Source organism: Lytechinus pictus, chromosome 2 (genome assembly GCF_037042905.1).
Source record: "Lytechinus pictus isolate F3 Inbred chromosome 2, Lp3.0, whole genome shotgun sequence".
In the NCBI taxonomy this organism is placed as follows: Eukaryota; Metazoa; Echinodermata; class Echinoidea; order Temnopleuroida; family Toxopneustidae; genus Lytechinus; species Lytechinus pictus.
In genome coordinates this window covers 15,035,666-15,048,907 of record NC_087246.1, presented here as the reverse complement: position 1 = coordinate 15,048,907, position 13,242 = coordinate 15,035,666, and the positions used below count along the sequence as shown (strand labels likewise).

At 34.8% G+C, this 13,242-nt stretch overlaps 1 protein-coding gene across 1 annotated transcript in view; it reads left to right on the top strand.

The window, feature by feature from the left end:
- LOC129284255 (protein phosphatase 1E-like) overlaps window positions 1-12,325 on the top strand; it is a 33,636-nt gene extending 21,311 nt beyond the window's left edge. Inside the window, exons 3-7 of the mRNA XM_064110624.1 lie at window positions 136-341; window positions 1,046-1,240; window positions 1,812-1,955; window positions 3,298-3,391; window positions 5,801-12,325. Of these exons, the coding sequence (XP_063966694.1) occupies window positions 136-341; window positions 1,046-1,240; window positions 1,812-1,955; window positions 3,298-3,391; window positions 5,801-6,858 (1,697 nt within the window). The 3' untranslated portion in view covers window positions 6,859-12,325. The remainder of the gene's footprint in view (window positions 1-135; window positions 342-1,045; window positions 1,241-1,811; window positions 1,956-3,297; window positions 3,392-5,800) is intronic.
- Window positions 12,326-13,242: the final 917 nt, after the last annotated feature.

Below are 13,242 nucleotides of genomic sequence, written 5' to 3'. Positions count from 1 at the left end.
GTTATTAAGAGTCTAATGACAATTTTTGTGTTTTTAATGACATGACAATAAAAAGAATTGAGTTGAATTGAATTCCAAACATGCTCCCCTAAAAACAATATGACTGTAATATTCTAATTCTCTCTCCCGTTCCAGTAATAGAGGCAAATGGATTTGCCCGGTTTGTCTTCAGCAAGGTACACAGGATATGCGAAGAATGGAATACAAGTATGCCTTCCATCACAGTGGGTCCTGGTATTCATCAGGTATCGCTACATGCTGTCAGGAATACCAGGAGAAAAATGGAAGACAAACATGTGGTCTTACAAGACATTAATGCAATGTTCAGATCAAGATTAAAGGTATAACTAGCAGAGCCCTTGGAAAATATAACAGGTGCTACCTGTAATTGTATTTTCCTTTAGTACTTGGTATGACTGCTGAAATCGCTCAGATGCTTTTTTACCATCAGAACTCTTTTTTTTTTCATCAGGGCATTCTCAAAGAGAATTTTAAGAAAATAAAGAGGAAAAGAAATAATTAATTGATTTGAATAATTGATCAATTTATTTGAGGTACTGTAGTTGATTATCTGATTTGACAATCTAGATTGTTAGTGAAATTTCAATGTACTCTAAAAAATTGTTCTTTTTTTTTCCTTTTCAATGTTTAGCTGCCATTGACTTCCCTTTTCTTCCAATGTAAATTTTCTTTTTATCCAAATTTTGTTTTGCTTTCCGTATTTGTAAAGAAAATTGAATTGCATGCAGACATTGTAATTATATGACCAATGCATGTTTTGTGATGTACAGGTGCCTGTATATTACTTTTGTGGGATTATAGATAAAATTCAATGTATAAAAATGAATATAAAAACAGGAAATTTTTCCATCAAGATAACATTTTTTACTATATAATTTCTTACCATTGGACAATTTTGTTGAATAGTGGATAAATTTATATTTTATTTCCAATTGTTGTTGAGCAATGTTCAGTATTCAAATTATGTTCTAAAAGTATTGCCATGTTTTTCAGTATTACTCTTTAAATATGATTTCTATGTTAGGAACCTGATGATAAGCCGCGCTCCTTCTATGCTGTATACGATGGACATGGTGGTGTGGATGCTTCATACTATGCCGCAGCTCATCTCCACCTACACACAGTCAGTCAACCAGACTTCATTGAGAGCCCTACCAATGCTTTGAAGAAAGCATTCAATGAGACGGATGAGGCTTTTATTCAGAAAGCAGGACGAGAGGTAAGATCCACCATCCATTTCTTGGAAAGACCCCTTTTATTTTTAATTGCTCTTTTTTATAATTGTTTATGTTGAACATCAAATCTCTTGATGAGCTTACTTAACCTGTTGAAGGCAGAATTTTCTTTTTTTCGCAGACTTTGTACCAGGACCAACTTAGTTTAAGAGAAACAATATTTTTGTAATGTGAGAGTTTTTGAAGAACATTCTTTATAGTGGATTTTCACCATAAAAAACTTATAAATTCAGAGTTTTTTCTTCTGTTTTCTTTTCCTTTTTTGAATTTTTAAATTTACAAATTCGATACATATTTTGGTCAATATATTATGAACCAATAGTGAAATTATCACCTGTTAGTATAATCACCCTCTTAATATTATCAGTATTTTATCAACATAGTTGATAAATAATTATGCTTTTTAGTTTCTAGTGTGATTTATGTAATTAGATGGATTGGTCCTACTCATTACTTATACCAATGACGGTTGCTTCTCAGTCCTCACTTATTAGAAGATTAACAGCCGTGCATGTATTTTATAATATGTTATCTGATCTCTCTTTTCATAATTAGGGCCTTCGAAGTGGAAGCACTGGTGTAGCAGTGGTGATAGAGCCAGACACCATTCATTTAGCATGGCTAGGAGATTCACAGGCTGTCCTTATGAGAGACTGTAAACCTGTTATCATAATGGATCCACATAAACCTGACCGAGAGGTGAGCATTGGACAGTGGGTGATTTCAAGTCTGGTGTTAAAAGCTGGTTTTAGTTGTTTGTCTCACAACACCAGACATGAGGCTGGTACTGGGATTCCTTATTGGGTGATTTGTAATCTGTTTTTGACAGCTGGGGGGGGGGGGGGGGGGGTTGTTTCATAAAGAGTTAAGCGGGACTTAGACTCATAAAATCTTTAAAAGTAAATTGAATTATTTAATTTTAATTTTTTATGCCCCCGCAGACGAAGTCTGGAGGGGGCATTAAGCGTTACCCCTGTCCATCCTTCCGTCCGTCCCCCTACTTGGTTTCCGCGCATTAACTAAAAAAAAAAAAATTCATGGATTTAAAATTTGTTTGGTGTGTAGGTAGATGACACCAAAATACAGGCTAAGTTCGAATTGGGGTCCGCAGGTCAAAGGTCACAGCTCATTAAATATGCAAGTTGGTTTCCGCATGATAAGTTATGAAATATTCAGCAGATTTAAAAAAAATTGGATGTGTTGGTAGATGACACCAAAATACAGGCTAAGATCGAATTAGGAGTCCGCAGGTCAAAGGTCACAGCTCATTAAATATGCGAGTTGGTTTCCGCATGATAACTTATGAAATATTCAACGGATTAAAAGAAATTGGGGTGTGTATGTAGATGACACCAAAATACAGGCTAAGTTTAGATTCGGTGTCCGCAGGCCAAAGGTCAAAGGTCACAGCTCATTATATATGCGAGTTGGTTTCCGCATGATAACTTTGGAAATATTCACCAGGTATTAAAAATACAGTAAGGTCACCTGTCATTTCTTTTGTCAGAGATTATTATGGAAAGGGTGAGTCTTTAGGTCAAATGTCTCAATTTGTTCATTATCTATATGCATATTGGTTTCTGCATGATATTAAGTTCAATCATGTTGAATGAATTTCTGAAAGTGTTAAGCAGGGGCATCTGTATCCTTTGGACACATCAAATTTCTAGTGTGATATTTTTTTCATAAGGTGCAATGTTTGAATCGCTTTCCACTAAGTTGTAACATAAATGGCATCAATCTTCTTTCAGGGAAGTGATAACAAAAAAGTAGGAATAATCTAATTTCCTTAACTCAAGATAATATGTTGACCAATAATAATGATGAGAAGTAAACAATTTTGAATTACCAATGATCCCAATAATCCATTTCTGTTCATACAAGACAAAAATAAAGTAAGATAGAATGGATAATAAGTCTTTGATGTGAATTGGATAAATAATAAATGAAAGCTGAATAAGTGAAGTTACAGTGTAAACTCATTAATGGTCATGTACCTTTAATCACTTTCTGATACTGAAACTATTTTTATTTTGTTCAGGATGAGAAGAAAAGAATAGAGGAGCTTGGAGGCTGTGTAGTGTGGTTTGGAGCATGGAGAGTTAATGGAAGTCTGGCTGTATCAAGATCAATAGGTAAATCTCTCACAAGGCACCATCTTTCAGTTTTTAATTTTTTTCAGATCGTTCAGTTGGTATTGTAACATCTCATGTTACCCAGTACTATAAATAGTGCCTAGCCTTCAGGAGTGTTTTATAGACCTCTTTGCACATATATGTAGATTGGGTAATTGACCTAGACCTATATCCAAGCAGCAGTCATTCGTATCAGATAGTATACCTGGTGATGGACTCTGAACTGTTGCTAACTTTAGAACTTGTCAGTTTTTGGAAAAGTTAGTTTTAACTCAAGGACCTGAAGGTTTTTTTCTTTTTAATTTTGCACTTTCACCATTCTCATTTTATTAACTGTTTTCCCTTTCACACTGTTATGTTATCACCAAGGTCTAATTGGCTTGTGACGACAGTCTGATTTTTTTTCGGAGTGGGAATGGAGTTAAGGTGGCCACACCCTTTTAAGACAAGTGGGGGGGGGGGGTCAAAATGATGCCCACTTTTGAGACATTTTGGGACTTTTAAAAAAAGTTTGTGCTGATTAGTCTCCTATACCAGTTGTTTATTATGTGTCTTTGTAAAGTTTGTGGGGGTTTCTAGACCAACACAGCCTTTTGTGAACACATCCCACCCTTTGATAAAAACCACCCCCTCTCCAGGTTGTCTGGACTCCAACTCCACTCCCGCTCCATGAATACAGGCTGTCATTCCCCTTAAAATGATCAAGGAAGAAAATAAACTTATATGCAGCAAATCCACCCCCCCCCCAAAAAAAAAAAAAAAACAATAGGGGTACACAACAACAACCAGTTGAACAAAATATTTGCTTGGACATATTAGTATATTACAGTTAAAAATCATATAAGTAAGATGAATGAAGAGATGTATGTTTTAATTTTTCTGTTTTCATGAAAGTTAATGAAATTGTATAGGTAGTTGGTTCCAACATTCTAGTCTCATGATTGAAGATGGATATTCTTGAATAATTTTTCAATTCAGTTTTTCAACAATGTATACAAATTACAGTTCACTTCCTTTGACTAGCTTCCCAATTCACTTTATTGGCAAATTAATTCAATAAAAGATAAAAATCTGCAATACAAGCAATATTTTGTCTAGGTTAAATCAAGTTTTGTATCAGCGTAATAAAGCTTAAATTGAAATGACAGTGAGGTGCATTAAGAACAGTCAGTTGAAGTATGTTATACTGAGACAGTGAGCCTTCAACAAGGAACAAATGTTTCTAATTATACCTTTAAACAAGGCTATATCTGCGATGTGAATCAGAGGTGACTGTACTGCTTTTTCTGGATGTGATTCCCTGGAATCTCCCTTTGATTTCTTATCTCATTGCATTGCTTTGTTGTATGCTCTAAACATGTGTTTAGATGTTGTTATGGAAACAGGGATTTAACACCACTAAAACAATTATGTATGGTAATCTATTAAGAGTTAATTATCCCTGTTTGACTGTTAGTGTCTTCATGTGTGCATGTTTTTCAATGAATTTGTTAAAATGAGTCACTTCACAGTTGGACTTATTTAACTGGTAATTGAGATAAGTGCCATTCTTTTTTATTCCTGTCGACCGTAGGTGATTGCCAGAGGTATTATATTTATAGGGTGTCCATCTTGGGTTTTTTTTTTCAAGATAACTAAAGAATCATTCAGCAATCAATTTCAAACTGCTCCAAGTATACAAGAGCAACAGTGATCTGATTAAAATTTGGGTTCACGAGTTAAAAGGGAAAAGATCAATATTTGACAAAGAAGAAAAAAAAGATGTAGAACAGGGAGGAGGAGGGAAAGGTGGAAGGGAGGGATGATGAGGAAGAAAAGTAGGAGTAGGGAAAGGGGAAGATGAGGAAGAATAGGATGAGAGGGAAGAACAAAATGAGGAGGAGGGGGAGGGAGTAGGGAGTAACTAGTAGGGGGGGGGGAGAGAAATAGATCATTCAAGGAAATTCCCAACCATAGCTAGCATGTATGATCCTGATATGAATACCCTAATTAAATTAAGTAAAGTAAGAAATTAGAAAGTTCTTGGTATTATCTAAGCGCTAAATGTCAAATCAATTGCTTTTAGGCTATAGTCGTAGTCATCTTTGCAAACTCAATGGGATAAACTTGAATTTTGTGGCCTCATGACTCAGATCATTATCCCTGATACAAAATTATGGCAATGTTTTCTCAATGGGCTACCATCATAATATAGCTTTAACAAATCAAGATTTCATTGGTAGTGGTACCATGATTACAAAGTTTTTAATAGGGCTCCTGACTCACACAAGTTCATCTGATACTATTGCATCTGTGGTTTAATTATTTTTGTTTGATTGCTTGATCTGTGATCTACAACTGTCCACTAAGTGACAAACATTCTGAAAACTTTTACGTTTATGTTCTATTTTTGTGTTTTTCCATCTCTAGGTGACCCTGATTACAAGCCTTACGTATGCAGCGATGCGGACACTGCCATTCTACCTCTAGATGGCTCAGAAGAGTGCATCATCATTGCTTGTGATGGACTCTGGGATGTAATAACACCGGAAGGAGCATGCACAGCCATACAGGAATTCATCAAGTCTGGGGCAGATCTCTCGGGAGTAGCCCCCGAATTGGTTTCCATGGCGAAGGATGCAGGTTCCAATGACAACATCACAGTCATGGTTGTGTTCTTGAATCCACTCAGGGCAACTAAGAATGCAGGAAGCAACAGCAAAAAAGAAGAACTTGTTGTATCTGGTGATGGAGATCAGGAAAAAGACTCTGGAAATATTGTAAAAGAAGCCATTACCAGAGATGATAACCAGAGTGCGAACACACCAGCGGTCAGTGGAGAGACTTCAGACTTGTCGGAGGGACTTCAGAACATGGTTGTTCAGAATGCTGTAGAGGCAAATTCAAACAATAACAATATCAATCGGAATAGTGGTCGGAAAGACAGTAAGAGTGTTCTCAATATGTCTAAAGATGATAAAGATCTTGTAATAAAAAACGGTGTGAATGTGATAAAGAAATCCTCTAATCAGAAAGCCAGGAAGAGCTCCATTGGGCACCACACTGCTGGCGTATACGTCGAGAAGAATGGACAGAGTCCAGAACTCATCTCTGACTATTCAAAAACAAACTCAAAGTCACAGGCAAGGAGGCGTAGCTCACTCAAGAAAGGAACAGTGGGTGTAAGTCCTATACGACGTACTTCAAGTACACCAGCTGTCCATCAGAGGAAATCCTCTTTTAACAATGGCACAGTAGAGGATGTCATCATAGTGGACCTTGGTGTTGATTCCAAGGCAGAGAAGCCAAATCGTTCAAATAAGTCCTCTCCTGTCCAGCATAAATCGATGCCTATCTCCATCAAACCAAAGAGTTTAACACGAACAAGATCCCTTCCCAGAGACCCTAAGCTGGCTGCCATTATGAAGAACAAGCTTGCGGCTGCCAGCAGTCAGTCATCACCTACCAAATCTGATATTCCCCGCTGATATCTGCTGAATGAAGTTTCAAACCTCTCATTGTTGTCGTTGCCAGTATGCAGAACCTGTGTATGTATGTACGTAGAGATCCATTTAGACATGGAGCTTTTCAGGGTGGCCTTTGGCAGAAGAGGTCTTTGACACACCCCTAGGCCTTGTCTAATAGCTGTACCATGCCTTGGTAATACAACATGGACAGACTGCGTTTCTGGATAATCAGATGCAGTGGACAGTTTCCAAGGCAATGTGTGTATCTGATATTATAAAATAGATACCGTTGTCATCAGGGAATAGTGCATTACATTTAGGTCTTAAAATCACTGCTCAGCTATTATATAGCATACACGTATTGACTCTTTAAACATTAAATCTGTCGAGGACATTTTCTAACAGGAAAGTAAGAAGAAGATGCACATCGATCTGTGTTAGTGACATATTGTTTGGCATGTCCTGTGATTGAAACATGTTCCTGCAGTAAAAGTATCTTTTTGTTGAACTTCATTAGCCAATAAAATAATGATTTAATGAGAATGATAGTAATAATGTTATCTACTTATAATCTAGTAATAATGCTATCTACATGTAGGAATAAGTGCAACTCATCTAAAATTAATCATGCTGTGTACGTCTTTACAGGACTGTTCCTGTAGGTACATATGAGCTTGCAATATGAAATGTCAGACATTGACTTTGTGTATTCTCTTTAAAATTATTGTACTGCAACTCAATGCAATACACATAAATGCTGAGCTGAGCTGAACTACTAAGAACAAACTCAGACAACCAAAGTATATATTGTATTATTGTGTCTACATGCATATGTTGAATTGTAATTGACAGTGTGACACCCTACACACTCTTTGCTAAGTAGTCCAATCAAAAGTAGTTATAGGAATATAAGAATGTTATGCACGTAGCACAAAGTATTTAAGAGCTATCATTTATTGGTTTGTTCACTGTAATTGTGTTGATCCTCAAATGTTTGGCAAGTTATAGGAAAGCTTTGTATCAGAGTGTTATACACCTTTATTGTTGTCATGCTGAATGTTTATGCATTGTATAGGTTCACATTTGGAAATTGCACATTTTATTTTGGTTCAAACTTATCAGGGAATGGAAAATATGAAACAGTGATTTAATTATCTAGTTATATCAAAACCTCAAAATTATCCTGTTAAACTGAAGAAAATCTTAATTACTGTCAAAAATTCACACATGGATTTGCTAAGAACACTGTATTCCTAGAGGATACAGAATAAGTGAAAGTTGTTTAAGTGGCAGATGTGGGAGATGAATCAGATCCTTGAATAGTTTGATTTCCATCAGCTAAATTTAATTTTTGTGGATTGAAGTACTTGTCATCAGCAAGTATCATTAAATTTATCAAAATCAAGTTCCAAGTTTGTCACTAGTAAACTTAAGTTCAGTTTTCAGAACTTATAAAACTAAACATGTGTCTTATTTCTAACAGACAGTGCCTCTGTGATTTTTAGTGGATAATAATTTATCATGAGAAGTACTGAAAAGTCTAGAATATCATGTGAAATCACTTGCTTTCTAATGAAACTTGGCCTGAAGAAGTTTTTATTCTTATAACAACTGAACTAGACATTCTTCTTACATCTAACTTAATTTACTAATAATCACACTTTTTTTTTAATTTCTCAAAGTATATACAGTGTTAAAAATGTGTCTGTTGTGATAAATGCTGAAGTTTTAACCTCAATTTTGAGAGAAACCATGGGAAAATAAATATTCTGTCACTCACTTTTCTACAGATGCTTTTACATTTTATAAACCTCTATGGTAAACAAATGTGTTTTTCTCTCAAGTGCGAAGATGACTATTGTACCTTTGGAATGACGTCTTCATATTTCAAAATTTCATCTGCCAGTACATTCCAATAGGATCCCAAGGATTAATTAATCTAGACACCATAGGAATTATTGTATTCTACCTCTCATTCACATTCTCTTTACACTTACAATATATTCTTATTTGTTATCATGGTGGATTATTTTAGTTTAGAAGATGAAAAGTTTATGCAATTTGTTAGTGACTCAAAAGTGCCATTGTATTGCACCTTGAATAAAAAAAAAGAAGATAGATCTTGTTTATATAAAAAGGTTAAATAAAAAAAAAAGAATGTTTAACCGTCTAAGAGTGAAAGTAATAACTTATAAATGTAGGTAAAGACTCTTTATACATTCATAAGATTATATTATATGACATATTGTATCTTTCTAAAAGTGTAGAATGCAATGTACAAAATGTGATAGGTGGACTTTATAGAGGCATCTGAACTTGATTATTTCAAAGTATCTGATGATAAAGGATACAATAACGCTGAATATGTATGTTTGACTAATAAACAGTCATGGAATTCCTCTGTAAAAAAGAAGAAATAACAAACAGGCTTTTAAAAAAAATGTAAGTCATAAAATGTGTGGTAATTATTTTTTTTACTTTTGGTTTTGGATAAGTTGGCATGTTCATTTTATATATTTTTTAAGCATGCTTCTTTGACATGCAATGCAATATTTAAACTTAGATGAACCATTTCAAAGGTTTTTTGCTTCACAATGAAAGAAATAAAAAGATAGGATTGGTTGTGATAAATTTTCTATTTCACTGACAGAAGATGAGCAATACTTTGTGTTATATAGTTGGAAGCACTATGGTCAGGATTTGACAAGAATGATGGTATACTAGTATTCTGTGGCCCATTATTATGCCTAAAATACCTGCATGATTTTGTTTGGATTTTAGTTTTAAAAGATGGTATATTTTGTTACCCCCAATACCTTGATAATTTTATTTTTTAATATTTTATATTGCAAATACAAATCCCACCTTGATGTTGGGACTGGCACACATCCTTATGTGATTGGCTTGGTATAAAAGTCTAGACATGTCTTCAAGGGAGTGATTATGCAGGGGGGGGGGGGGGGGAGAGGCCGAAAAGTTTACCTGATATTAGATAGTTGGGCTTTTTATTGGAAGAAAAAGGTTTGCTCTTGTGATGAGTCTTGGCAAGACATCTAGGATAATGAGTCAAATTAGTGGTTAATTTCAATGTTAACGATCTATGTTTTGGGAATTTTAGCAAACAAGAAATCGCACTCCTATATATCTTAGTATATCACACCCCACCATTTTCCAGCTTACTTTAATTCAAATTGGGGGGGGGGGAATCAGGGCATCCAACTTTACTCATCACGTTCAAATATTTGGAAATGGCAAACAATATGTAAACAGCTTTTGAAATACATGAATATTCTATCATCTCTATCATTTCTTTTTTGTAGTTTGATGCTGACTTGCTTATAGCTTTACTTGAAAACTTGGTTGTGTCACAAGTTGAATACAGCCCTGCTATGGACCTTTTGAAATTCATTTCTATGCAAGTAATTATGCCTCGTAGAGATCTTATGCAAATATGAGTGGAGAAAATGTGATACATGTAGGTAGTGGTGATTACTGTGGTAGCTAATATTCAGTGCATTGTTTATACATGTATAGAAAAATGATTGATCGTAATTGCTGTGATTGATGGAATATGCATCATGTGACATGCAACAATTTTTAGATAGTGCACAATAATGCACTAGCTCCTGTGTTGATTAATGTACCTTAATTTTTTTTTTAGATAATACATTTGGTTATGTTTGTGGGAATTTTGGAATATATATTTTCTTTCAAGGAAAAAACAGTATTTAACTCGACGTAATGATCAAACTCGTAATTCATTTGGTTCACTTATTAAAATCATAGTAAGTTCCCTTATGCAGATGTCTTGTTGTGGCCAATAGGTTTATCTTCAATTTCACATGCTATTAGAACTATCACATTTTCTAAATACGGTAATACACAAAGATTGGACTGCATGGAAACTTATAATTCACTTAAAATACTGTTTGCAAGTTGGTTTAAAGTATATCAAAGCATGTTCATTGTAAGGACTAACAAAGTTTTTTGGGTGTAATTTCTTTCACACTATATGACTGCATTTTAATATGCTTGGTTTTAAAGGGATAAGGGGGCAGGTCACATGTTCACATAAAATGACACTGGGGGAGAACATGTACATTTGTTCACTTGGTAAAAATGCATTTGAATATTCTGGGCATAAAGCACAGAGAGTGACTCCTAAAAATGTAACTTTGCATTTCCCTCCATGATAGCCTTATTTGGTATATAACCTTAAAGGAGAATGAAACTCTTGGAGCAAGTTAGCTTTTGTGAAAGCAGAAAAATCAAAGAATAAGATCAACAAAAGTTTGAGTAAAATAGGACTAGCAATAGAAGAGTTATGAGCGTTTGAATGTCGAGATCACTAATGCTATGGAGATCCTCCCATTGGCAATGCGACCAAGATCTATGATGTCACAGATGAACAACTCTCCCCTTTTGGACACTGAAAATATACCCCAAAACATCTCTTTTTGCTCATTCTAATCATATGACAAACGATTCATCAATGATATAATGTTGTGAAACCTCTGTAATTGTCCTCCCATATATAAAGAGAACACCTCACCTTGTGATAGACTCTATAAAAGTGAGAATATAAGTGAAATAAGTACTAAAGTAATGAGGGAGTTGTACGTGTGTGACATCACAGATCTTGGTCGCATTGCCAATGCGAGGATCTACATGGCATTAGTGATCTCAATATTCAAATGCTCATAACTTTCTTATTATTCATTCAATCTTCCTCAAACTTTCAACAATAAGTTTCTTTGATTTTTCTCTTTGATATGGATTCAGCTGGTTCCAAGGGTTTCATTCTCCTTTAAAAGATTTTCACTTGTGTAATTATACACCACATTATAAATGGCAAATTTCAAATGATAAATGAATAGGTATACATGTACGGTGTTGTTATTGGCATCAATTGTGATTATAAAAGCCTTTGGCGGAAGGGGAATAGTATATATTTTTTAAAAGTGACAATAACATCACTTGATATTCTTAGAAATCATTTGATGACATAAAATAGTTAAAGTGAGAGAACGGTTTTCTGGCTATAAATAGTTTCATGACCACTTTTGAAATTTATACCAGGGGCCCGTAACACAAAGCTTGGCAATGTTCATAGAACATTTTTCTACGTTTGATTGCATTGACTACTTGTAGTACAATCAATCGTAAAAATCAAGTGTACGATAATCGCAACTCTTTGTGTTACGGGACCCAGGACAGTGTATATGTATATAGAATGGAAGACTTTATTGGATTTTAACCAACAACTGAAATGTAAATTGTAATTTAGTGGTTGAGAGATATAAAACTCTTTATGACTGTGTTCAGTGTAATATACATTTTATATAAAAGTTGTGTTTTTAATAGTTTTGATTGTGTGTTCATATCATGTAGGTTCTACGCATTTTTATATCTTCTCTTTATAAAGTGACAGAGGTCTCCTTGAACAGAATTAGGCACAGAGTTCATTAAAGTAAATGATGTAGCTATATGTATAGTTTGTGTATCATATTGTACAGAGTTTTGAGTTCATCTCTATGATTGTGAAAAGGCAGTGGCTGATGATGATGATAATTTTGATATTTTTTACTTAAAAGGAAGGTACTAAAGGAAGGCCCAAAGACGTGGGGCTTTTCTTAATACAGTAGCTAGCATGACTGTGGATATTCATGCACTTAATTACACTGAGAAACAGAGCTGAGAAGGATATTCAGAAGAAAAAAGAGAAAAGAGGAAATGCAGTGGGAGAAAAAAAGGAATAGACCCATTAGTGAGTGTGGGACATCATAAAAAATAAACAAAACTTTTAAATGTCATAACTTTCTTATTTAACATCAAATTTTGATGGAATTGTCAGTGTTATGCTTGTTTGATGTTTCTGTCTTGATTCAAATCAACTTTTTTGGGGGTGCGGGACTTGACCTTTAAAAAATAAATAAATATATGCTTGATATGATGCTCTGCACAATACCTGGACCAGCATTGATCAAGATTACAGTACATTGCAGATGATTTTATATAAGAGGGTAAAGAGGTATTCTTGTGACAAATAAAATTAGGGGGGGGGGGTTGATATGAGCAAATTGAGTGACCTTGGGAAGGTGGGTTCGGGTAGATACATGGCCGTACACAGATTTTTATCCTGGGGGGGGGGGGGGGGCAGAGGCATATAAACATTTTTGAAAAAACTCAAAAGCGAGGAACCGTAAAGTGACCCGGCCAGCATGTGGGTTGTCTTGCGGCATTTTTTTAAGTGACGTTGAAGAAGTGTGTGCACACTGGATTAATTTTGTTTAAAAAAATCAGTAAAATTTACGTTTTCACAATGAAAGATGAATTGTATGTGTACATGATTCTCAATGAAAAAGCTTTATGATGAGATACAGAAATCTGAAGATGTATCTATAG